Source organism: Melanotaenia boesemani, chromosome 21 (genome assembly GCF_017639745.1).
Source record: "Melanotaenia boesemani isolate fMelBoe1 chromosome 21, fMelBoe1.pri, whole genome shotgun sequence".
Lineage (NCBI taxonomy): Eukaryota > Metazoa > Chordata > Actinopteri > Atheriniformes > Melanotaeniidae > Melanotaenia > Melanotaenia boesemani.
Genome location: NC_055702.1, coordinates 11707540 through 11732764, shown reverse-complemented (window position 1 = coordinate 11732764; position 25225 = coordinate 11707540). Strand labels below are relative to the sequence as shown.

At 38.3% G+C, this 25225-nt stretch overlaps 2 protein-coding genes across 12 annotated transcripts in view; both read right to left on the bottom strand.

The window, feature by feature from the left end:
* The window catches only part of LOC121632848 (A disintegrin and metalloproteinase with thrombospondin motifs 14), a 55160-nt gene extending 38422 nt beyond the window's left edge, over nt 1-16738 (bottom strand). For 2 of the 3 annotated variants that reach the window (XM_041974606.1, XM_041974608.1), the window contains exons 1-3: nt 16385-16662; nt 15625-16061; nt 1171-1327 (exon numbers count right to left, since the gene is read on the bottom strand). In XM_041974606.1, the coding sequence (XP_041830540.1) occupies nt 1171-1327; nt 15625-16061; nt 16385-16463 (673 nt within the window). In that variant the 5' untranslated portion in view covers nt 16464-16662. Of the gene's footprint in view, nt 1-1170; nt 1328-15624; nt 16062-16384 lie in introns of all 3 variants that reach the window. The other variant, XM_041974607.1, reaches the window with a different exon arrangement.
* A 6229-nt stretch (nt 16739-22967) lies between these two features.
* The window catches only part of pald1a (phosphatase domain containing paladin 1a), a 53661-nt gene continuing 51403 nt past the window's right edge, over nt 22968-25225 (bottom strand). For all 9 annotated transcript variants that reach the window (XM_041974410.1, XM_041974407.1, XM_041974413.1 and 6 more), the window contains exon 20: nt 22968-25171. In XM_041974410.1, the coding sequence (XP_041830344.1) occupies nt 25022-25171 (150 nt within the window). In that variant the 3' untranslated portion in view covers nt 22968-25021. The remainder of the gene's footprint in view (nt 25172-25225) is intronic.

Genomic DNA, 25225 nt, shown 5'->3' with positions numbered 1-25225 from the left:
GAGTGTTTATAGTTGTGTGCGTCTTATGTATGTTTGCTGCAGAGAAAGCAGTGTCAAATGGGATTATGAGGGTGACAGTGGAATAATAAATGTCAATGTAACTGTTTAGTAATATTTATTTGTGGGTTTATAATATAAGCAATCCGTCTAATATTAAATATATTTATTTGGTTTGATAAAAGTTTATATGACATGATATGTAACTATACCTTTTTCAGTCTAAAATACTGTGGGATTTTTTTTTTTACTCAGCTAAACAAGAGAGCTTGTCAAAGACTTTTTTGACTGACAGCTGCTGACAGGCTGTCAGACAAGCGTTACATTATAGGACAGAAGAGACAAAGCAAACAAACTTGCACTGTGGCAATAAGCCATGCGCTGCAGCTGAGCAGCTAATTAGCTCACTGGGCTTCTGACTGATGTAAGCAGAGCCCTTTTCTCCAGTGAATATCTATTTGGTCTTTTGTTCAAAAAGGTGGGGTGCAGGACTTGACATGTGTTCATGTTTGTAAGAATGTTTCAGAAGAAGGGAAACCTGTGTTTGCCTGTCTGTGACCATCTGCTCTGCTGGTCTTTGAGCCACTGGGGAATGTTCTAGGAAAATGTTGGAATTTCTCAGATTTACATTTTAAGCAAGTAAAACAAGTGGATGTTCTATGAGATGCATGTCAAAAGTCTAAGGAAAAGTCACACATTTACATAAATAATTGAGGAACCACATTTTTTTTCATTTTGCAAGGTTGAATCAGCCTCATCACACACCAAATAACACAGCAAAGTGTTTGAATATACCATCATACTACTATAGTGCATTTGATTTATGCTCTAATATTATTTGTAATTGTACAGAAATTAATGGAAACTAGCAAGGGAACTGACTAAACAGCTGAAACGAACCAGAACCTTGTTCTTTTCAATAAATTTAAACCACAGTATTTATATTATTTTATCATTGGCATTTTTTTTTCTTCCTGTTTGTAATGCTTAATGTTTTGGCATTTGAGGGTATCACCTTTGTCTCTCCTTGTGGACAATCATGTCTCACAGCTGCAGTAAACCAGTGGTACACTCGCTCATATGTCCTTTCTCAATCCTTCAAACGGTGACAACACTGAAACCCACACAGTGTTTTTTGTTTCCACTGACGTCAGACTCCTGCTCCACGCCTACCTTCATTGTGAAAATCGTCCCTCCGCTGGCCCGTCTCTCGCTTGATGGCTGATCTGCGGTAGACCACATGCACTCGCCCCTTCACTTCCACATCCTGTTGGCCCTTCTCGAGGGGTTCAATGAAAAACTCCCCATTATCAGTCCGGATCAGGCCTGCCTGGAAAAAGAGGACTTTAAATTAGCGCACTATTCCTCCTTTTAAAGAAAGGTCATTTCACTGGAGCCAGTAATTATAGTGTGCTCGATCAGCTGGAAGATTCAGTCCAGTATAGTATGTGTGAAATGACGCAGGTAGACGTAATTTGGGGCCCTTCAAGTCTTTCAGCAAGATTTATTGAGTCACTGTGATTTCACTCTGAAATAGAATACAGCGGTGTCTCAAACTGTCCATTTTCTGTTTCAATATTATGTTTTTGAGAAAGCAAACTTTACACTTACAAATTTGGTACCATTTTACAATATTTTAAAAGCTCATAGCCTGTGTGGAGTCACTTTTTCCCAAAAGAAATGTTTATATGCACCAAAATTTACAAAAATCAACATTTATGTTGTAGCACTTAATTATGGGTTTGAAAACATGGCCAAGTTTGGCTCTTCTGAAAAAGATTTTCCTCAGCTGATTGTTAAGTCTCAGTAAAAATGGCAGGTATGGAAGGAAGGCGCTGTTCTCTGATTCAGTTGGAAAGAAAACCTGCCATTTACTGTTGATTTGCACAACTACACAGAGTCTGGAAGTCTGGAAGTGCTGTGTTTCAGTGGAGCAAAGTTTGCAAGAATCAGCATAGGTGATAAACAATCAAACAGTTTTTTTCATTTAATTAAGATGACATGGATTTCACATGCCTTGACACATGAAACTGCAGTCAGTTGTAACAAAGAAAAAAAAGCTGATGTGTTGGTGGGTGAATATGCAGATGGACTGTATCTTAGTCCAAATTAGTGTTCAGCTCAAGTTCATGGATTCCTTTCATCCACTGAACACCCAAAAAAATAAATAAAAAACATCCCATTTCATTGAAGATGGATGGATGGATGGATGGATGGATGGATGGATGAAGATAAAAATAAAGATGAAGATAAAGATAAATGGCCTTGCTGATCCATTGCATGATGCAGCAAACAGAGCAATACCACTGGAAACTACGGGGGCAGTGTTGAGCTGCGCAGCTGACATGCGTCCTGTGAAAGGAACAAATCAGAGAAGGAGAAGAGGAACAGGAAGGAGAGTCAGCAGCAAAAGAAGAAGACATGCTGGTCTAGAGCTGCCACTGCTGGTAATGCTGAGCAGGTGATATAAATGGGATGCAAGAAGGAAAAAGGAAAAGTTTGAAAACCTTAATGGTTAATGCTTTAAAACTGTAGTGCTAAAAGAAAACTGTAGTCAAGTGATATTTCTCTGCCTCTGGGCAACAGATCACGTGATGTACATGTTGTCATGTGATTTATTCTTTATATAACAATATTGATTACAGCTGCAGCAGCAGCTTTGGTGCCTATACAGGATGTTTTTAGGGACAGTATTGAGTCACATTTTCACTGCAAGTGCTTCATACCCAACACACAATCGCTGCTTCACAGTTAATATCCAGCGAGACGCAATCGATTTGATGAGTGTGGTCATGCTTTTTGTTGAGGTTAGAAAGCTGATTTGATTCAAAGCAATGTTGTGATACACATGTTGGATGTTTGCTTTGTAAAACTGCTGTTTGTCTGTTAGTTAAAAAGTACATGCTGTGGCTTTGTTGTAGCTCCATTATCATGTTCAGATGGGCAATCGTGTAGATCACAAAGCTGACACCTCAAATATTTTAAAGTTAATCTGAGATCTAAGAGAACGTATTATGAGAAGAAGACAGTAAGGATGAAACACATCCAGCTACACATGAAAGTCCAACTTATTTCAGCAGCTCTGTGGACAAATGTGTGACACTGCAATATAATTGGTGCACATCCAATGTGAGAAAACTATTTTCTTTTTTCTTTTTAAGCCCTTTTGTGAACACTTTTCCCTCAATAAGACTTAATTTTTTACAAATTTTCAGACTTGAAGAGCGAAAATTAAGCATATACATTAATGAGACCACTATGAAAAACAGTTATGCTACATCCTCTGTTGAAAAAAGATAACAAATATGAAGTTTATGCATTTCCTCTATATGTCCAATTAAGCTTGATGAGGGCAAACTGTGCTGCCTGGATTCACTGCATTTCTCTTGGTCTTTGATGGGAAAATAGGGAAAAAAATCCAGTCCAATCTATCATTATCTTCATGATGCAGGCGCACCAACAGCATCTTGGCAAGAATGTGTGTGTTTACAGCTGCTGAATGAAATCTAAATACAGTGCAAAACATAAAAAAAATAAAAATCTTAAAGTCCTCGGAATGCTGACACTCTGGACCACAGCAACAATACAAACTCCATGAACTTCAGGGAGGACATGTGACAGCAGGGGCAAATAACAGTGAAAGAATCTCTCCTACCCTTAACCAGGAAATGCCAAGTAAGACATGCTCTGAAACTTTCTCTGTGGTCTCTTATTTCAGCAGTGAGTGGAAAGTGAAGCTGGGCATATAAGGGCTCAGAGGGGCAGCATCTGGAAGGGCCTACATACTATCCAAATGCAATAACTTATTGCTACTGTAAAGTCAGGGCTACGCCAGGACGCCAGAGTTGGAGATAGAGGCCTAATGTTATGGAAGTTTTAAAAGATTTAAGCACTGGTTCAGAGACTTTTATGCAATTAATCATGAAAAACTTTTAAATACTGGTTTCAGTATCATAATTGAGTTCTGCATCATATCTGCAAGTTGCATCATATCTATGTTGAAGATCTCTGGGTTATTAGTAGGGAAAGTGCAGAAACAAGTGTTTGCTAACTATTTTATGGTAATTAGGCTAAGCATTTGGTTAATCAAAATTTTTCTGTAGTTCTCTGAAATCACAAAAAGTTGAGCAATATTCCCCAAAACATTCAAAGTAGTTTTGAGCACCTCTAAATGTCTGCAAAGATGCCTGAATGAGTGCACCGAATAATCATTTCTGCTTCAACCACTCAAACCTGAGGAGTCACAGGATCCATAAGAAAAACAGGATCCTTGTTAGAGGTAGACAGGCCAAAGGTGACATGGTTTGCAAATACATTAGTGGTCCTGTCAGAACCGCTCATCTAGCCTCTCAGTTGCATTTTACAAATTAAGTATTTTTTCTCTACAAGCACACATTGGGTTTGGCATTTGCCAAGTGACTCTTCATTATGATTTTGAAAAAAAGCGCATTGTTTCTGTATCTACAGGTTTATTGTCCTTGTTCAATGTGTCACACTGTGAGATCATTTCTCTGCAGTGTCCTTGCAGTCTATGCAATATAAAGCAGTGATGTCTGACTTTGGATACCAGCATCCAATTATCTCAGTTGGTAAGGTGCACAGATAACAGCTTAGAGGACATGTGTTTGACCCCCCGCTCGGGGCATAAACTCTACCCTTTTACTGTTGTTAAAGACAGACAAAGAAACATGAATTAATTATCTTTTAAACTTCAGATTCCTCTGTTGTTTTAGTAAACAGATGGCATCTTTAACAACAAAATTAAAAGATCAGGGAAATGTCAGAGAGAAAAAAAGGTCACAACATACAATGTTATTTAGAGGCTACCTAATTAAGGTAATTTAAACAAATAACTGCAAATTTGAACATAATAAACTTGGATTATTGAGTTTCCTTGTTTATCATTAAAGATTACACCCTTAAGTCTGGGCCTCACATGAGATCCCCTCACTAAACCAGCATGACTGGAGAGCTAAATCATATTTCAAATCCAGTCTAACTACTTGGTATTATCATCACCCATCAACAGACAGATCAAAGAGCTTATCTTAGTCAACTTGGTCAAGTGATAAGGTGCCCCACTAGATTAGCCAAGGTAATGAGAATAGATCTGTGTGGGGTTTTTCTCTCTGAAGCAGTAACTCACCCCATAGTGTCACTCACACCATACCAAAAAAAAGGCAAACACAGCTAACCCTTAAGATCACTAGTGCACCAAATTCCACACATCAGTAAGAGCAACTTTGAAGTTGAAAATTTACTGTATGTAATTTCAGAATGGCTCTTTCTGCTCTGCAGAAGCCTTTGGAGTCTGTTGCCTGCTCTGTGCATCCAGCTAACACAGCAAGGTAAGAAGCAAATGGAACATGAGCTGAAGACGTCATGTCAAATGCAAATAAAAATGTAAAAACTCTTTTGACTTAATGGGCAATGACACACTCTATAAATGAGCCACAAGTAAGTATTTTATCTGTGTTCATCCCTGCCATAAAGCCATTTCGGAAAACAGAAAGCACACCAGTCTTCAAAGTGCCTCAAACAATAAAGTGAGAAGATTAACAGTGAAAAGACTGGATGCTTAAAGTGTGACAATAACTAAATATTCAAATACTAAAACTCAGCATTTCTCTAAAATAAATTGTGTTTCTCTTCATATGTCTGAATAGGGATAACAGTGTTTTAATAATTGAGCTCGAATCTTGTTTGTGTTGTTTGCTTTGAATGTACCAAGACGAAGAGGCATGTCAATGCCTTCCCTCCATTGAAAATAAATCCATTTCAGTCCATGCTTCCTACACAACACGCATGAATAAAGACATCTCACTGGCACACATAGGCAAAGTTAAAATGTGCTGCGGGCATCAAGCATGGTGGTCTTCTTACATCATCTGCTGAGATAATCTGATAGAGACACCCTTTAAGGCACATGAAGGACAAACACAGTCTATAACTGGAACAAGTACCTCAGGCTAAGGATGCAGAGAAACAAAAAAACAGACTTTGTTCCGGAAGCTCAACCTGTAATTTGTGGTAGATTATTTAGAACCATGTAATTTAGTTCCAGGCATGCTCTTTGTTAATCCATAAACAAGACCGAGTCAAAAAGGTAATTTACTGTCATGTCTGAGATCAAGGCGTGTACAGTTTCCACAAAGCTTATTCCATGAATTTTAGACACAATATCTATAATAAGAAGATAAAATAAGACTTGTGATGTAATATCCACAAAATACTGGCAGCATAGGGTATGTCTGTTATGCTGCATAAACCATTTGTGGCAATAAGATCAATAAGAGTAAGTTGTGGTTCTGTGGTGCTGCAGTCACAGGCTCAGAAATAATCATATGAAACAGGTTGTGGGAGCAGGGTATTATTCCTTGATTCCTTTTCATCAGCTTTCACATCTCACTGTGCTGAGTCACAAAGGGCATGCATAGCTGGTGATCAAGAAGATGACTAGAAACAGAAAATTGGGCATATAATCACCAGCACTTATCTACATGCATGCATGATAATAATTCAGCTAACAATGAGGTCACTTAATTGAAGCAGAGGATTGCAAGGCAGCTAGAAACATTGTTTCTCATTACTTTATTATCTCATGTCCTTGCAAGGATCAGAAATATGAAGGGGGGCAGCACTGAAGAGGAGAAATAATTACTGGCCTATAGTAGTTAATGTCGGTAAGTCCACCTATACAAACTAAAAATGACCAGAGAACTTTCAAAGACTGATATATGTGACATGTAGTCAGCATCCAGCATTTTTAAGCAGCTGAATGGGGTGTGAAGATATGGTCATTTTAATTTAAACCACTGAAGATCTTTTTCATATAGACTGGCACACAAAAGGAGTGGAGACTCACAATCAAAGCACAAACACACAATGGTTGGTTTAGGTCAAATGTAAAGCATTGTTCTATAATGATGAAGGCAAACTTATTACTGTTAAGGCACAAATTAAAATATGAAAGTATGTCAAATATATGTTTATTGCATTTAAGGACTTCCCAAAACAGTTCACAATGCAGTCAATGCAGTATTGAGAAAAAACAAAGTACAAGTACATTAAAAAATTTTATGAATCTAGATTTAATAGTGAAATAAATAAATAAAGTCTGGTTCTTACATTCATAGAACCAATGTGGAACCAAGTGCACTCTTATTGTTTTCAATAGGAAATAAGAGGCAGTCAGGTGATGCAAACTAAATTCACTCGATCAACTGATCATCATTAAGTTTGAACACCTCTGTTAAGGCAGTACGTAGGACTGGACTATTCAGGTGTGAGTTAATACGATACCAAGGAGGCATTGTTTTAACACACAATGCCAAGTTGCCCATCAATCAAAAGGTAATTTCCAAACAAAGGATTATTCACAAATGGAAATCATTCGAGATGGTTGACAATCTTCCAAGGAGTTGACAGTAAATCTGTTTCAACACAGAGCAAGTCTGAACATCACATGAACCCAAGTACACACATCAGGAGTGACTTTATTTGGCTCATGAACAGCTGTTTAGAGGAATCCAACAGATGAAGTCGATGAAAAAATTCAGAATAATACATAGCAATCAATCCAAACATTGCTAAATGACCATTTTCTCTGATAAATAGCTCCAGCATCTTGCTTTTTTGACAGTTTATTCAGAGACAAATGAACAAGAGAAATCTACTTAAAAGCATCTACTTATTACTGATATAAAACATTTCATCTGCTCCCATCCATCACTGTTTCATTTATCAAATACTCTTTAGGTTGACCATGTTTTTTAAAGGAGAGTGGCAAGTTGTTATCAGGAGTCTGCAGATTAATTCTAAATCGACTTACAGTCAAGCTACATTTTCTCATCTCTAAACCAGTGGTGACGTGAGTCTTCCAGTGAATTATAAGAATTCTAAGTCTTTGTTCACCAGAGGGTGACAGGACAGGCTACATCACTTATCTGTGTATTTTATCAGAAGAAGTAGTTAAACTACCCACAACAGCATTTCTTAAAACTGGTCATCAGGATCCATTGCCCTGCATGTTTTAAGAGTAACCCTACTTTAACACACCTGAATGAAATGAATGGCTTGTTGACAGGCTTGCAAAGAATTTGATGAGGAAGCTCATAAATCTAAGACAGGACTCGAACACATCTAAGACAGGCAGGGCAGTGGGTCCTGAGGACCGGGATTGAGAAACACAGATTTAGAAAACAAACCTCAAGGAGAAAGAAACAAGAACTATGGTGGACATTCACAAGAAGGAAATAGAGGAAAAACTTCTTTCTTCTGGGAAATTCATGGATAAATCATCATATCTAGAAAGACAGTCATGTGACTTTACTCTTTACTGGCTCAGACCAGAAAAAGCTAGAGAACCATGACAGTTTAGTACAAGTATGTCAAACTCCAGTCCTTCAGGGCCACTGTCTTGCAGGTTTTAGATGCATCCCTGCTCCAACATGCTTGATTCATATTAAATGGATTCAGCAGCTTGTCGTCAAGTTCAGCACAATGACCCATTAATTTGAGACAGGTGTGTTAAATGCTCTAATGTCTTGAAGAATATAGATAGTTTTACTGAATAGAGTCACCCTAAATATTCTTGAAGTTCAGATCACAGATAACATTTTAACATTAATAACACTTACAAAGAATAATGGATCTTTTTCAAGCCCTATGGCTCAGACATAATGGGTGGATTACGCCTGTTCAACTGCATCCACCATTGACATGATGGAGGGTTCTATCTATATGGAATATTGACATTAATGTAACCAGTGTCTGAACCACTTAATGCCATTGCTTTAACACAATGATGAAGCCATTAATGTTGAATATGTAGAACCTAAAGCCATTCCTATGTCTGCAAAGGGCTTTAGCTGTAGATTAGTGTTATTAACACCTTTGATCACCACCTTTCTACTTAACATCCAACAAATCATCTGAAGGTTTTTGGACTTTTTTTTCATTTTAATAATGATTTACTGCTGAATCCATTACTTAAATGTCAAAATGTGCTTGTTGAAATGTATTCTGTAAAATATTAAAAGTTAAGTACTGTGACATTAAAAGTCGGTGCTCTTAACTTGCAGCTGAAGAAGGTGCAAATAGTGCAAAAGGGCATGAAAATAATGATGAAAATACCATATTGCCTGTTAGAATTCATCCATCTGGTGTAAAAGAATGACTGTTACAGCTTGTTGTGGGGGAAGAAGTGGATCTTGCAGAAGAAACCCTGTTAAAGGAATAACTGCTGTATAGTAAGCAGAGGTAGTAGTTGCAATCATTGCTTGTGTGTGTGTGGGGGGGGGTTCCTCTCAACAAGCACCTGTTTGGACAGATGTACTGTTGCTGCAAATAAGGATTACACTAAGAAGAAATAAATCACACTACTGGCAGAGTGTGGGCTTCCACTGATGAAGCTCTTTATTTAGTGACTTTAACCCTGTGCCAGCAGAGCCCACAGAGTACAAAATTAATGCAGACATGTATGAATAGAACAATTTATACAGACATTTTCCATCTCCAACGAATGAGGAAACTGTGCCCCTTCCCCCTTGCACCTGAAAAAAAAACTATGCTGGCTAACTTTTGACTGTTGCTAGGTTGCGCTGTCTCTTTTTAAGCTACAGGCACAGAAATAGCGCTCTTCCTACTGTACTGCAGTTATCTGGCACTCGTGTTTCCATCGCACGTGTAACTCAATCAGTCTGTCATCTGTGCTAATTCTTAACACATGAGCAGCACCAGTATAATCATAGCTATCACTCATTGCTCCACAACAATAGTCCATGTTGGTCTGGAGCGCACAGCTGTAGATATCTACCAGGAGTCAATTTCAGAGAAAGGAATCAAACTCATATATAAGGCAATCATACTTAAATATCAGGCAATCAAACTATTAAAAGGTGACAGGAAGTTCAGGTCTGCTCTGATTTTCTTTGCAACCTCAGCTGACACAATGGTGGTGCTGTAAGATGAAATACTGATGCCAGATTAATATACAGCTTTACTGAATGCTTGACTTCTATGTCAGGAGCTAAGAATCCCATTAATGTTGTACAAGGCTGCTGGGATTTACCTCTATGGTAGTAGAGGACAGTACAACAGCAAAGCTTATCACTGTAAACCAGTGATCCACACCTCCCATCACTGTTTCCATAAATGTACATGCTTGGAAAATAAAACAAGAAAAAAGAAACTGTGATATACATCTGACCCAATTCAGTGTGTGCTTGAACTCTATAGGGGAACCCTTTAAACTACCTTTGAAGATCAAGTGTGGTTGGTATGTCAAGACACGGTGAATCTAAAAAGATCTGACCCGTATTTGGTTGAAGCAGGTGTCCGATTCAAGTTTTTTCACCTTTCAAACACAGTGATTTCATCAGACATGATCTTCTCTGTGTCCTCCACATCAAGCAGAGACGTCAGCCCATCTGTACAACTTCAAATGTGTTCTGAGCATCCCTGCATGCACAGACAGGTCCATGTTTATGTTGGCTTTGATGCAAGGAAACACATGGATGATATTCTCGGAGTCTGACTGCAGCCTTTAAAGGGTAAGCCGCCCCCCACCCCCCCAACCCAAAAAAAAGAACTCAGACGTCTGCCGCCAGAGCAGGACAATGAAAGTGGACAAATCGCTGTTTTTGTGATGTTAAAAACTTTGAAAACTGCCAAGCAAAAAGTCCCAGACAAACTGAGAACAAAATGGTCTCTGTGTCAGATAAAGGATGTTTTGAAGTTTCCACAAAAAGTATGTTCTTAGCAGAATAAATTCACAAAAAAAAAGCTTATCAGACAATGACTAACATTAAAGCAGCACCACTAACAAAAGAGAAAAGGATACAGTTGCAAGAATAGTGATTCATAAATGCCTCTGAACCTTATCATTTGCAACCATTGTTGCCCTCTGCTTTGGACTTCTTTTTTAAAAAAAATTGGAGATTACCTATGCTACCATCATTCATGCACTTTAGTTTATGATAAATGAGAAACTAGAAGTAGCACCTTGCAGTTTTGTGCTTACACCAATCACTAAAGTTGCAGTCCACGCCGTGCCCTCCTCCCAGTGTGGTTTCACAGAAATGCTTTAAATAAACACAGTCCCTGAACGTTACATTTCGTATTGGTTATTGCATGTTAAAATGATAAGTCCTGCTCCAGGTGCAGGTGACAACATGAAACAAATCTAAAAGTCCCACTCAGTTAAAAGTCAGCAAAGTGGGTGGATGAAAGAAGTGATGACGAGGCTTTTTTTCTTTTATCTTGAGTGATCTTAATACGGTGCCTGATCTGATTTTCTAATAAGTCGCACAGGTCAAAAAAACCTGTCCAAGCATTTCTCATCCAAATGAACAAAAGAGGCCTGTGAATCCAGTGACGTTGTCCACTGAGACTGTATTTAACAACTTTTTTGCTTATAAATAAATAAGTTCTGTTACTCTCTGTTTAATCAGTCTCCTGAGGGCTACAAGGTATTCGGAACTGGTCCAGAAACAGCCACTACCTTGCACGGGACAAACCTGTAACCTGAAGACATCAGTTTCTGATAATCATGACCTTCTGAGACAATGACAGTGTTCATTGTTTTTTAATGGCTTGCTGACATCAGCCCCACACAGTGACTCTTAAAGAGAACTGCAAGTTATCTCCAAGTAAGGTTAAATCAGTTTTTTCTCTTTTTGTCTACATTTTGTTGCTATCAGATTCAGGAGCTCCCTGAAGACACTACAATCAGTTAAAGTGTGTTTTAATAAAGAAAAAGTGAATTGTACCCACTTTTGTTGCTCCGAGCAAAAGCCTCTCATTAGCGCGTGCACCCAGGTGTTGTGTTAGTATCAATGCCAAGCTGGAGCTTAAAACCCACCAAACACCAGATGTCCACAGATGTTGTTTTTATGGCTAAATCAGGTCAGTCCGTCGAAGCCTTTGTTTGGCCCATAAAAGGACGTTGAAATTTGAGCCATGTTTAGACATCCAACACAGACCAAATTCAAGTAATTTTAAGTTAACCTGAGCGAGGCACAGTTAATGACTTTTGAGCTAAATCTGATCAATGTGCAATGAATACTGTACAACACGAACTCTTCATTATGACCACATACAGCCCCACTTAAATAAAGTTGAATTAATATTTTAAAACAGAGAATGGAAAATTTAATGAACGTTTTCTTAAGGTAAATGTGCATCAAATAATGTCATGGGCAAAAAATGTGAAATAAAGAATTAAGTGTGTTTCAGGAAAATCCCATCACAGGTATGTTTTAGTGTATTTATTTATTTTAAAGTGGATTTTTTGGGATTTTCCCCTATATAAAACAAACTCAGTTTCAGCCTCGCCTCGTCAACGTCATAGAATAGTCTGAAGGGAGAACATTTGCAGCATATGATAATGCATTTTATATTCCCCAGACCTTCAGAAAATAATTGTATATATAAAAAATGTATACTGTGGAATTGTTTCACATATGTGATATTTGTGAGAAATAGGTGGATGAACAGCTGTCACCAGAGAGGTATGAAAGCCTTCTTTTTCATGTCCATAGGTGGAAAAAAACAATGTGCTGCAGAGAGCAGAGCATCATTTGTAGCCCTGAGTCACTGAAAGGCATGTAGTTCTCTTTCAGAATATACTGCTGTGCTCAAAGAACACAGCATTGCATTATCTACGAGGCTCCCATGAGGCCACATTTATAAATTTCAACTAGCAGGAAAAAAGTGAGAATGAGAAAATGAAAAGATGACGATAAATAATGCATTTGTTAAGAGACGTCTGTTTTGCCTTTATATTATTTCCTTGAAGTGTCAGAATGTGTCATAATTTACAAAAGCAAACATGGATAAAAAGGTGTTCACGTCTGTGTGTCTCATCCTGGGTCACAAGGTTATCTTTACTTTCACTCAGCACATGATATTTCTGTCAGTGCAGCTTAAGGAGCTGCTTCAAGTGTCCGCTTGGCCATCCCAACATTTCAAATGTCACATGCCTGTTTGGAAATTCACTCTAATTTGCTCAACATCCATCAGATCCGTAGCTCCTGTTGCTCTGCTCTATCAGAGCCCAACACCCATATAAAGGCCACAATGACACTGACTGCACTGGATCACTGTGAAGTATTGATTGGTGCTAATGGGGGGAGGATGCACAATGCAGCAGAGTCAAAACAACAGTCGTATTATGCTTCCTCGCCTTTCTCTCAGTCTTTCCTCTTGTTGAATAGCTGAAACATCAGCAAAAAGATTTTCAGTACACAATGTGGATTTGTTTCGTAAAAATTACATGACTTCAAAATTCAATGCTCAAACAAGTTACATATAAACTTAACTTTCGATCTCCTATCACTATCAAACTGTCACAGTCTAAAACATTCAAATAAAGAATCCTAGATTTTAGCAGCAGCAAGCTGCCTCTTTTAACCACAAGTCACTCATGTGCGTACACCGGTCTGCCACAACATTAAAACCACTGCCTACTGAAGAAAAAAAATTCATTCATCTTGTTACAATGTTATGTGCTGCTGAGAAACATTGGTTTTCATATGGATTTAGTTTGATGTGTCAAACCTCCAAAACAAATTTGTGTCCCAAGTATACAACCCTCATGACAATGACAAACTAAAAAAACAAAAGGCCATACCAATCACAGCTCTAAACTTTGGCCAATATCGATTTTTCAAAGGTTGATACAGATTGAGATGAACAGTGCAGAGCAGTGTAGTCAACATCCATTATTTACTGTTGCAATGTTTTGTTTTATTTTACCAGCCTTTAAAGTAACTGGCAGCTCATTCTGTTGCAAATAAATGGACAAATTAATTGGTCTGACAGTCTATAACAGGGCTACTCAATTCGGTCCTACGAGGGCCGCAATCCAGCAGGTTTTCCATGTATCCCTGCACCAACACACCTGAGCCAAATTAGGTGGCTCTAACAGCCAATCAGGTTCTACACAATGACTCATTAATTTGACTCAGGTGTGGTGCAGGGATACATGGAAAACCTGCTGGATTGCGGCCCTCGTAGGACCGAATTGAGTAGCCCTGGTCTATAACAACTCCTAAAAAATACCATATCTATATTTAAGACCAACATAGTGTTAATAAGGTAGCTGCATGGGTGAGTTCTCTTTTTTTAAAACTGAGAAGAACACACATTTTTGCTCACAATGGACTAAATAATTCCAATACAGAGTGGTTGTCATCCACTGAGACTCTGAGATTCTTCAATTCTCCTCGGCTTTTCAAAGACGTTATAAGTGACTAAATGAAACTTGGTTATTCATCTGTGATTCCTCCACAAGATCCAAAATGTTCTGTTTATTTAAGCTACCTTAATGCTACCCAGCAATCAAATGCTTTACATTTCTTCAGATGTATAGAAACGGTTGCCATATTGCTCTGAATTCTACAAACAGGAGGAAAAATGATGTAACACTTTACTGTTAAAGCGCTCATTAATGACAGTTGCTTGTTGCGTGCACAACTACAGCTACTCTGGCTGGTGGTGACATGTGAAGCCGTGGCCTAGAAGGGGTTGTTGTTTGGACTTAAACTATAGCTATTGTTTTCTACTATTTGAACTTGTAGCGCTTCTGTCTGGTATGTTACCAACACGCCACAGGAGGTCAGTGATACGGCTTCAATACAACAAACTGAGTCACAGTCTTAACAACCAAAGCACAACAGGCTATGGCTGCAGGGACAGCTGTGTCATCGCAAACTTGCTGTCATAGGTGACAGAGCTGGGAAAGAACTTTTCTCTCTCTCAAAGCAGTTGGCACATTTGTACTTCAGCAGCCACAGCTGAGCGTGTACCGGCTCTCACTGCAGTCGCAACTGGCAGCAGTTTGCTGTGATAGATGTTAAAGTATCATATTACAGCTAGGCCTCTCTGCGGAAATGAAAACGTGATTGGGAGCTAGCACTATAAAAATCGCTGTGAGGTGTTTCAAAATTATTGCAGCATGATGCAAAAGTTACCAGGACTGCAGATTTAACTTATTTTGAACTTATTGATTAATGTATGAAGCTTATTTTTAAATAAATGCAAATTCAAATACAGCAATGCATCACTTAAGTTTTGCAAGATAATGCAAAAGCAGTATAAAATAATGCTAAACATTAGAGCAGTTAACGTAAAAATCACCTTCCAAAAAATTTAAGTTTAGCCAATAATTAACCAGCTGAAAGATCCATGAAAGGACTCAGACATCTTTTTAGCACTAGCTCAAACTTGAATTTAAGCACTTTCCTGTTCTGTCATTGGTCAAACCCACTCTGCTTATGCCCAGTTCTCAACAGCCAAATTAGCTAATGACTAAAGCAGCAGTCACCCCATCCTTCATCTTTATAAGAATATATGGATGGGCAACCAAGACACTGCATTGCTGGAGAAATTTGATGTCAAATTAGCATCAAAACAGGAAAAACATAAACTTTGAGTTATCTCTCATTATGAAGGTGAATGTCTGATTCTTCAAGAAAGTTTTTAAGATGGAGTGTTTGGTTTGGTTGTGAAAGTTACATGAGAAAGTTGGGGGAAAAAATACAGACTTTCTGATTAATGAATAAATAGATGACATTTACTGGCAGTAATCCCAGTGGGCTCTCTGTAAGTGTATGCATGACTTACCAGTCCATCACAGTTGCTGATTGCCACAGAGGCCTCTGGCATGTCAGTCACATCCCCAGTGAAAACGCAGTCCCTGTGGATGGCTTCCTTGGCTGTCTCTTTAAAGTCTTCCTGCCATTCCACAAAAGCCCCGGGAGCCACCAGCCGCCTGTTGGCCCTCAGGCGGAGATGAAGTTCCTTTCCAAACACAGTGACATTAAAAAACAAGTGTTGAGATGAGGAAGGGGTGACTGAGGGCATCTCAGGGGCACCACGAGCCACCCTTCTTCTGCTGCCAAGGGTTGAGGCAGCCTCTGTAGCAGCACTAGCACCATCAGCAGCAGCAGCACTTTTACTTCCACTTCCAAGAGAGACCACGTGAGAAATGTAGCGACCATGGGAGTCTGTGCTGAAGGGCACGATAAGACCATATTCACTTAACTTTCCAGAGAGTTTTTCTGGTGGGACAAACAGTGTCAAGTCAGAATCACATTCAAACCTATGCCAAGCATAAAACTATGGAAAAATATTATATAGGATGAGTTTTAACTAAAATATTGATAAACGAGAAGAAATCTTATCTGTAAAGTACACAGTGATATCTTGGTATAGTTATATTCTCTTTCTAAAACAACAGAAATCAGCAGTTACACTTGTTATGTTGATTTATCAGTAGGAATAGAACTTCATCTATATAATTACATTTTTTTTTTATCCGTGAAAGTGCCTGTCTCTACAAAATACTAATGCACAACAAAAAGGAAATACATGGATAACTCACCATCCGTTTCTGCAGCGAAAATATGCTCCAAAAATACTTGACTGAGAGAAAAGCACAACAATAAATACATACAATCCATAGCGAGGGCTATAGGGTAGGAGCTGCCACTTCAACGCAAAAGTTTGCCTTTCTCTTGTAAACTCTGAGCAGAGTCCTTCCTCCTGAAAGAGCACAAACTACAGGAGAAAAGTCCTCAGAGCTGAGTAGCGAGGCAGTCGGGCATTTCTCAGCAGTCCCGTCAGACGCCAAATTGACGGATACTCACAAGTCGCTTCCAGTCTCTTGGCCTGCGCTGAACTGCAGAGACCGAGACTGCCCCATCCATTTAGGGAGCTAAATGGGGGGGATATCTGGGGTGCTGATGACGACAACTCCCCGGTAAGAACCGGGACGGTTTGAAGTTGCCCACTTTCCCCACCCCCCCCTCCTCACTTTCCCCTTCTTCTTCTTCTTCTTCTTCTTCTTCACGTCTTTCTCTGTGAAATAACTTTTAGTAATACAGGAGACAAAGTTAACGCACGCCTACGCTGAGAAAAAGGGAGTTGGAAGGGTTCAAATAAAGTGTGCAGACAGAGTGTCCCGATTGTGAAACATCTGCCGTCCAGTCGCGCACAATTACGCACCAATGGTTCGATTGAGGGACGCACAACTGCTCAACTAAAGCCACTTTAGCAAACAGTGAGAGCGCGTTATCTATACGAGTCGATTACGAGTGACATTAACACAAGCGTTTATTTTTGTGCCCCACATCACTAGAAAAAACGTCTCCACGGCTGATGCTTGGTCATTTTTATCTATTATTCTTTCTGTAACAGGGAGGGGGGGATCTAGACGCCAGATGCAGGGTAATAACTCAAATACAGCATGTTTACATTAACCCACAAACACATGTTAGTGATAACACGGCCGTAAATCAAGGGACACATTCCTGCACATTACACAAAAAGCATACTATGACAACAAAAACCAAGCATGTTTTGACAAAACATGCAGTAAATATGAAATAATTTAGATAAAATATATCCAAAATCTAGCCTAATTAAAAGAAAGATTCAAGGACTCTTTTAAAGGACAGGAAACTTAAAAGATAAATTCACATTTTCTGTCTTAAAATAAGCAATGAAAAAAAGAAAGAGAGTTAGTGACCATGTGGGTTAAGGGAAAAGGAGTCTTCTAAAGAGTTTAGCATTGCTTACAAGAATGATTTCTGATTTGATCTAATTACATGTCTGTTAATTACAATTCTAGTATCAAGAAAGCAAACCTTCAGTTTCGCCTGGTAAAATGACCTCATGCAAATTCGAATCTTGAATTTCATAATCAGGGCTAATCCTGCAGATGTCACTGTGTGCATATGTTCACAGAAAGGGAACAAATCCAGCGCCACCTTCAAAAGCCTATGATGTGTGAAAGCTTAATAGTAGGCTTCATCAATGGAATGACAGCCTGTTAAAACTTTGGATGACTACTCAGGCAGGCTGCTTTTTTTTTTTTTTTTTTTTTTTGTCATACTGCTCACCCAAACTTAGTCAGACATGACCACGCTGAGACTGAACCAACAACTCTGGAATCCTTCTCAAAGGAAGAGAAGGGGGTTGGGCTGCCATGAGCCTTGACTTTCAGGTGCTTTTTGAGAAAGACAGTGTCTAGACTGGACATTATTTTCCCTTCCCCAGTTCCTCGAGTGTGTCTGGGCCCCAGATAAGAGTGTGCTGCCTATTACGCTCTCAATGTGTGGCTAATTAACTCAAAGTTCCTAGGAAAGTCAATGTAGAGCAGGTGTGGGTTTTGTGCAGTCATCCCCCCAGGGCAGCAGAGTAAGGTTTGGAAGGTGATCCAGAGTTGTGCATTAATAAGTAGTGGAAACTAACCACAGCATTAAGAGATGGAAACCATTAACTCCCTTGTGAGAAGTTTTATGCTGTTTTTCTATCCATACTATTTGGATTTTTTTTATGTGTTTCCAAAACCCATGAAGACATTCCACAATATAGCATAGTATTCAATTAGAAGCCTTGTTTTTTCCCTTCAGAAATGAATAGCCCCACTTGCAGTCTGTGGTTAAGTCCACACACAAGAACAATTTTCTACTACAGAACACTCTGTCCTTTACAAGATGAGTGTTAAGAGCTAAACTTGAGTGTACTCTTCTTCCAGACTGAGCCCTGCTTTTATGTTCTGCAACAACATTGATGTGAAAAAGTCTTTAGAAATGTGATTAATTGGACTGTAAATGTTTCAAAATATCAGCTTTTTGCCTTTGAGCAGGTAGGTTTCAAAGTTGAAAATACGGTTTAATTTACGAAGCTGCTGCTACAAAGAATCAAGCTCATTCTACTGTGTTTCCAGAGTGTGGAACTCTGGATGCCTCAGCATGTGTTGTAATGGGGTCTAGCCATGCCAGCATGCTGAGAAAATATGTGACTTTTCATCTCAGAGATGCAGGGAGATGTAAAGCAGCTGCTGGTCTGTTCAGCAGCTTGAGGGAAGGGGAGCGTCTGTAGTGTGTGGATAGAGGGGTCTGAGCCATAAAGTTGCAGAATGTGTGCATGAGTTTTACTTGTACTGCTTAAGAAAGTCTGATATGTCTCATCTTTGAGTCTTGTCTGCACGTGCAGCTCTGGCAGAATTTCTTTGTGTCAAGAAGTATGTCAGCATACACTTAATTTGTCCTGTTGGAGTTTTGAGGAAATCCCTCAAATGTAATGATGAAGCGTAGTGTTTGTCCATCACCTTATCTAATGCTCATGCAGCCATCATTATTACATGAAAGCTCTACAGGGTGTTAATTCACAGCAATGGTTCTTGTCACATACCATGATGTTGTTTTTAAAGATAACCTTTTTTAAAATGTAGTTTTAGACCCGGTTTCATTTTAGTTTTCCTCAGCTTTCACTTTATACAGTTTTTAAACCTTATTTTGTTTTCTGTTGCTGTTTTATTTACACCAATGACAAAAACCTCTTCAGGGTTCAGGTTCAAAGAGACTCATTTATATGAAAGTGGAATTATTGTAACAATAATATTATTAAGGTTTTGTTGGCTTTAAGCACAAAAAACATCATATAGTTTAAGAAAAATTAAAGTTGGGCTACTTTGTTGCTCATGGTTACAGTGAAAATCTTGTTAGGATTTAGCATGGGTGCAGAATTAAGTGAAGACATATCCCAATTCATTGTCCACCAAGTCTTGACTTGTCCCAACATTTACTCTCACACACACAACAAACCTAAGAGATTAGTGTTCTATGTATTTTATTTGGAACAAGGTGCAATAAATCTCACCTTATAAGCAATTTCAACTGTTATAAATGGCTCTGCTCTTTCTTTTCTTGGGAGTATGACTGTGTGTCCCTCCTGTTGTGAGAGCTAGCGGCGCTAGCAGTGGTTGTGTCGTCAGTCAGAAATTCAGGAGCAAAGAAAAAAAAGTGGAGTGTAAAAGTTTAAGCCACAAAAAAATTATTTCTTTACTTCTATCTATTCCCTAAATGTATTTATGAATCAATCATATATCATATTTATATAATAGCCTGCATCTATTCTGTAAAAAAATAGCTGTAAGGTCAACTTAGTAATTACACTGTATGTTCATATTAAATTATATAATATAAATATTTATTCCCCTGATCTGCATGATTGTGTTTCTGCTGCATTATATTTTCTTTGGGTCCTTTGAGAACAATTCTGTACAAACAAAGCAGTTAAGGGTTGAGAAGAATATCTAAATAATAATAAGAAAGATAATCAACCTAATGCTTTGAAAACTTTGCCAGCTGCAGCTTAATATAACGAGAGTCCTTTAGAACTAACAGCAAAATAGAGGGCTGGTTACAAAGTGGTGGTTTTAAGTAAAAACTAACTGATTGTGCAGCAACTCCAGTTTTCTCCAAGGTAAAACACTGTTTTTAATTAAAGGAGTCTGGTGGGTGTCAAACAAGTCAAACAAAATCTGTAAAATATGTTAGCATGTCACATAAGTTTGTTTTTTTCTTTTCTTCGTTTTTATGACTTTTTCTGTGTGGTCATTGCTTGCCAAGGCATTCCTGTTTTCTACTGAGTTCGTGGGTGGGTGCATGCGTTTTAGATAAAACAAAGATTTATAGATGTATTGATTTATAGCCATGGCATTCTCATTTAAACCTTTTAGAAAGCATGGATATGTATAATGTAAACGTCTCTCACACTGTCATCATACAGCTCATGCTGAGCAAATCATTTCATCCCTGAAACTAGGAAACCATCATTTCAAACTTTTCTTTTATTCTTTTTGTCTCTCCCACTATGTCATTAGGTCTATGCATGTACTTGGTTACGATCATTTGCATGAAAAACAGTCTTTCAAAAATCCTTCAGTCCCCTCAGAAAACGTTTGAATGTGACAACATATCTGGTACGTCTGCAAAATTTAATGACTGTACGTGTCCCTTTATGCAATGTCAAATATCAATACTTCTCCCATGTAATGAAAAATACTTGCAAATACTGCAATTAAATGCATGATTATTAAATGTATAATTGTGTATAATTAAATGTAACTAAGCCGTTATTTAAATGTCAGTCTGCTTCCTTCTTGTAGCCATGCTCTATAAATATGAACATTGAGCTCATTATTTTTCTTCATTAGTCTTGTGACAAATAGATTAAAAATTTCATATCATAATGTTCTATTATCCACCTGTGTCGCCACACTGAAACCCAATTTCACAGAAATGAAAGAGCCACCAGTCACTCTGCTGAAGAGCTTGTTATGTGGTTTGAGTCCAGTACAGGTCAAAAGAGAAACCAATATGAATTAAGGCCTTTGAATAACAAGACTTTAGTCAGCTGAATGTGTTCCAAAAGATCAAATAGGGGCAGAAATGAATATTTAAAAGCTAAGTGTCAATTCAATCTTTATTTTTATCTGCCAGTTGAGACTTTTCATTACCCTGCTCAGTGGTGTGTATAATACCTAGCCTATCAAGGATGCTGTATTGTAGCCAGTAGTAAATTAAGGACTATACGTGCATATGTGAGTGCATCCCTTCACTGTCTTTTCATTACTGATTAAATCCCTTAAGGGGTTGATAGCACACTTGGGTCTCTGAGGTGTTTGCCATGCTTCCTTTATCCACACAAGAACAATCAAAGAGGATGGCGATGCACTTGTGCACCCCTCACACCAGCACCGTGCCTCCTGTCCAGAGCAGCTCTCTCATCTGCAGCGGGAAGCTTTCCACATGAAGTTCATTACATCCTCTCTTGCCGCTCACCTCTCAATGCTGCTCTTTGTCTGCTGTAATCTCTGGATCCTTCAGAACCACTAGCTTGAGTTTCACATTGGGGAGTATCTCAATGAGTTTGGAAGGGTTTTCAAAGGCAAGGGGCCGCTATATCATCCAAGCATGGTCCTCATGTCCTGGGCTTATCTTGACCCAGAGTCAAGTTGGCCACATACTGCAACTGAATAGCCCCTCTCCATGTCCGCTTATTGCTTTAATTGACTTGTCTCTGTTGGTATAAAGGAAATCAGAAATGAACACAATAATTCCAAATAATATGTTTACATTAATGATATTAATGTGTCATTTTGTGTAGGCCGAAAGTTCATTATAACCTTTACAGGTTGACTTCATTTGCACTTCTCTAAACATTTAAATGCATGTGTACAAGACTGAGATGACGGAATTGCCATTGCAGGAATTTACTTGAATGTTTTACATTCATGATATAACATCAGTATAGAATTAACTTTTTAAATTATCTGTAAATTTCACTTAAAAGTGAAATTTATATGTATGTGTCATTAAATCAGATAAAAGAAGAAGGAAATAAGTGTGACAACTATAAAGTAAGTATTGTGGTCTTGACCACTTGGTTTCCATTTTCAATAATTCAGGATAGGCTGTGGTGTGTTAGAATTCTAACAACTTCCGTACTTTTAAAGATAAGCCTGCTATGCACTTACAAGAGGGGAAGTGATCTGAGATATCAGTTTTTCAAAGCAGGCCAGGGAAGCCAAGTGAGCTTTACTGATTTGCCGGCTGGTGGTTTTTAATCCTCACACAACTCCTCGTTCTTGAGAGTGATCATATAGTTTTGTTTTTTTTTTTTTTTTTTTTAATTAAGACCTTACCTGTCCACATCAAAAGGCAACTCAGATTAGTCTTTTGATCTGCCTAAGCTCTTTATTACTGTGTATGGAATATGTTAAGATTTCAGCCCAACAATGAATCATCTGTTTTGTGTAAATGTATGCTGCTCGATGCTCATAACCTGCCCTGCTCTCTGAAGCTGGCAGTGACACAAGACAAGGAGGCAGTGCGGATATATGAGAGGGATCTTAGCGGTGCGTATCTGGAGCAAAAGATGATGAAGAGATAAGAAGGAAAAAGAAAGGAAGCCGAGGAGAGAAGAGACAATCATTTGGCTCCTTCACAGAATCGGAAACTTCAAAAAAACCATAGCACAGTGGAGATCTGTGTGCAAAATATCTACAGTCTGTAAGCTTTTCAACACACCAAACTCCGGATGTAGATGGAACTATTTTATTATTCTCCTTATAAAAAAAGAAAAAAAAAATGAAATGATACCAAAAGCAGACAGACAGTTAAATCTGTTATTTATTTTAGCTTCCATATAAGAAAATAAATGGCACATACAGTCAGTAAAATAACACAATACCTCTATGAAGAAAAAAATGTTAAATTAGGAAGGCAGCTAAGCCATTAGGGTATGATCACAACCTCACAGCATCATCAAGACAAACAAATATGGGTATACACCAAATCCTCTAACATCTCATTTTCAGTCGTTGCATCTTTTTGTTCACTTTACCCTGAATCTATTATTTGATACACAACAGACTTTGAACACACAGAAGTTGGAGGCTTCTGTAAAAAAGCTTGTTTTTTATTTTTCTGGGTAGTTTTTCTGGTGATAAGGCAGGACTCCGAGTTAAAGCACGTCTTGAGTTACAAGTTATTTTGCAACAAAATGCACATTGGCAAACTAAGGAATAACAAAATACTCAAATTATAAAAGTGCTTTAAAGAACACCATACAGTGAATGTTACTCCATAGATGTGGACACATGTAACACTAACTTGCATGACTTCAGTAAAAAATCAAATGATTAGGGTTTGGGTCACAATGCAAAACTTTTTTCAGATCTGTGTATCATGGAGCATTTATTTTTACTGATGTCACCAATATAAAAGTTATATAAGAAAAAATGTAACCCTCATTAATTGGTTCCATGTGTTTCTTATACCAAGTTACACTCCAAATCTTTGCAGGCCAGGCTGTTTCCAGCCATTAAATTTACACTTGGATGTATAATTTTAATTCCTGTTGACAGACTGGTGAGCTGAGCTGATTCAAAGGGAACACCATCAGACTTTCTAGCTTACCGCTGAGCTCTACTGAAGACCAAAAGCTTGAGGCTACATTAGCTGCAACTACCAGTACACACACAATCCTACGCTCAGAATGCCAGCATCAGTGCTGCATTGTTTGTATATTTAGAGAGTAGAAAAATATATTTCTGGTTTCTTAAATTACATTCATGGGGATTTTTCTTCCCTCTCAATCATTTATGATGTTCCATTATTGGATGCTCATATTAAATGTGGATGTTTCAAATAATATGGTAAATTAACCTGGGTGCTGCCCATGGGAAGGCTTCTGAAAGCTGGCCAATAAAAAAAGGGGGTTTTAAAAAGAAGGCTCTATAAGAGACAGGAGTGTAAATAATACCAAAAGATAAAAAGAAATATGTTTGTCTTTCTTTTACTCATAATCTTCTTTAGTGGAACCCAACAGAAATATAGAAAAGGTTATATTACCATTTAAAGAGTTTAAAATCATAAGCAACACAACTCTGACATGCAACAGAAATGCAACAGAAATCTAACATGAAAAATTCTAAAATGCTAGTACCTGCATGTAATTACATGTTAAAAAAAAAGAAACAGGTACAACAGAGTGACACAGAACTGCCATTACGTCTAAGAAAAACAAAATTGGAATAACAGCATCTCGTTTAACATTCCTCCCAAAATCACCCTCTCCCACTCTCATAAGGTTTAGAAACCTCAAGGACGCATCGGTACTTAAATAACAGTCTTAATATGTACACAGGGACTCTTCTAAAGAAAAGCACGACCACTTATAATAGCTGTGTTGAGAGGAAAAGGTCAGCACTCAAGAAAAATATCAGGTCACACAACAGCAAACAGTTGTGACACGCAACTAAAATTGTTGGCTGACAGAGTGGAATTTGTCTCTCTCCTTCGCAGCGACTTTTAACTCTTGTCTAATTGAAAGACAAGATTTAAAAGGCTGGCACAAGCAAAGACTGTGATTAAAAAGGAAATTAGTACTCTAAAATTCTGTCTATCGTTGATTTATAAAAGGCACAAAGAAGGAAAAAAATTACTTCTAATACATCAGCAAAACGTTGAAAAGACTTGACATTAAAACAAACTGTTATAAACACGGATGAGTAAAAAAGAACAAAAAGCAAAATTAAAAACAAAAGATGTGGTGAAGGTATGGATAATACAGAGAAAAATTGTGAAGGCTTATCAATGTTATTGTGAATGTCTCTTTTCTGAAAAGCACAGTACTGTTTTGGTGCATTCACAGTGATCCTCTCTCAGATGAACTCCCCTCGGAAAGGAAGTGACTGAATGTTTTGCTGTTGCCAACGGCAGCGCAGCCTGGCCAGTGGCGTGTCCCTCGGGTCTTCAAACTCGGAGAAGCCCAGCTGGTTGAGGATGTCATAAACCCCAGCTCTGGCAGCCACCTACCACAGAAACACACAAAATTTTAATGAAAAGGCACCACAGACAGCCAGTCC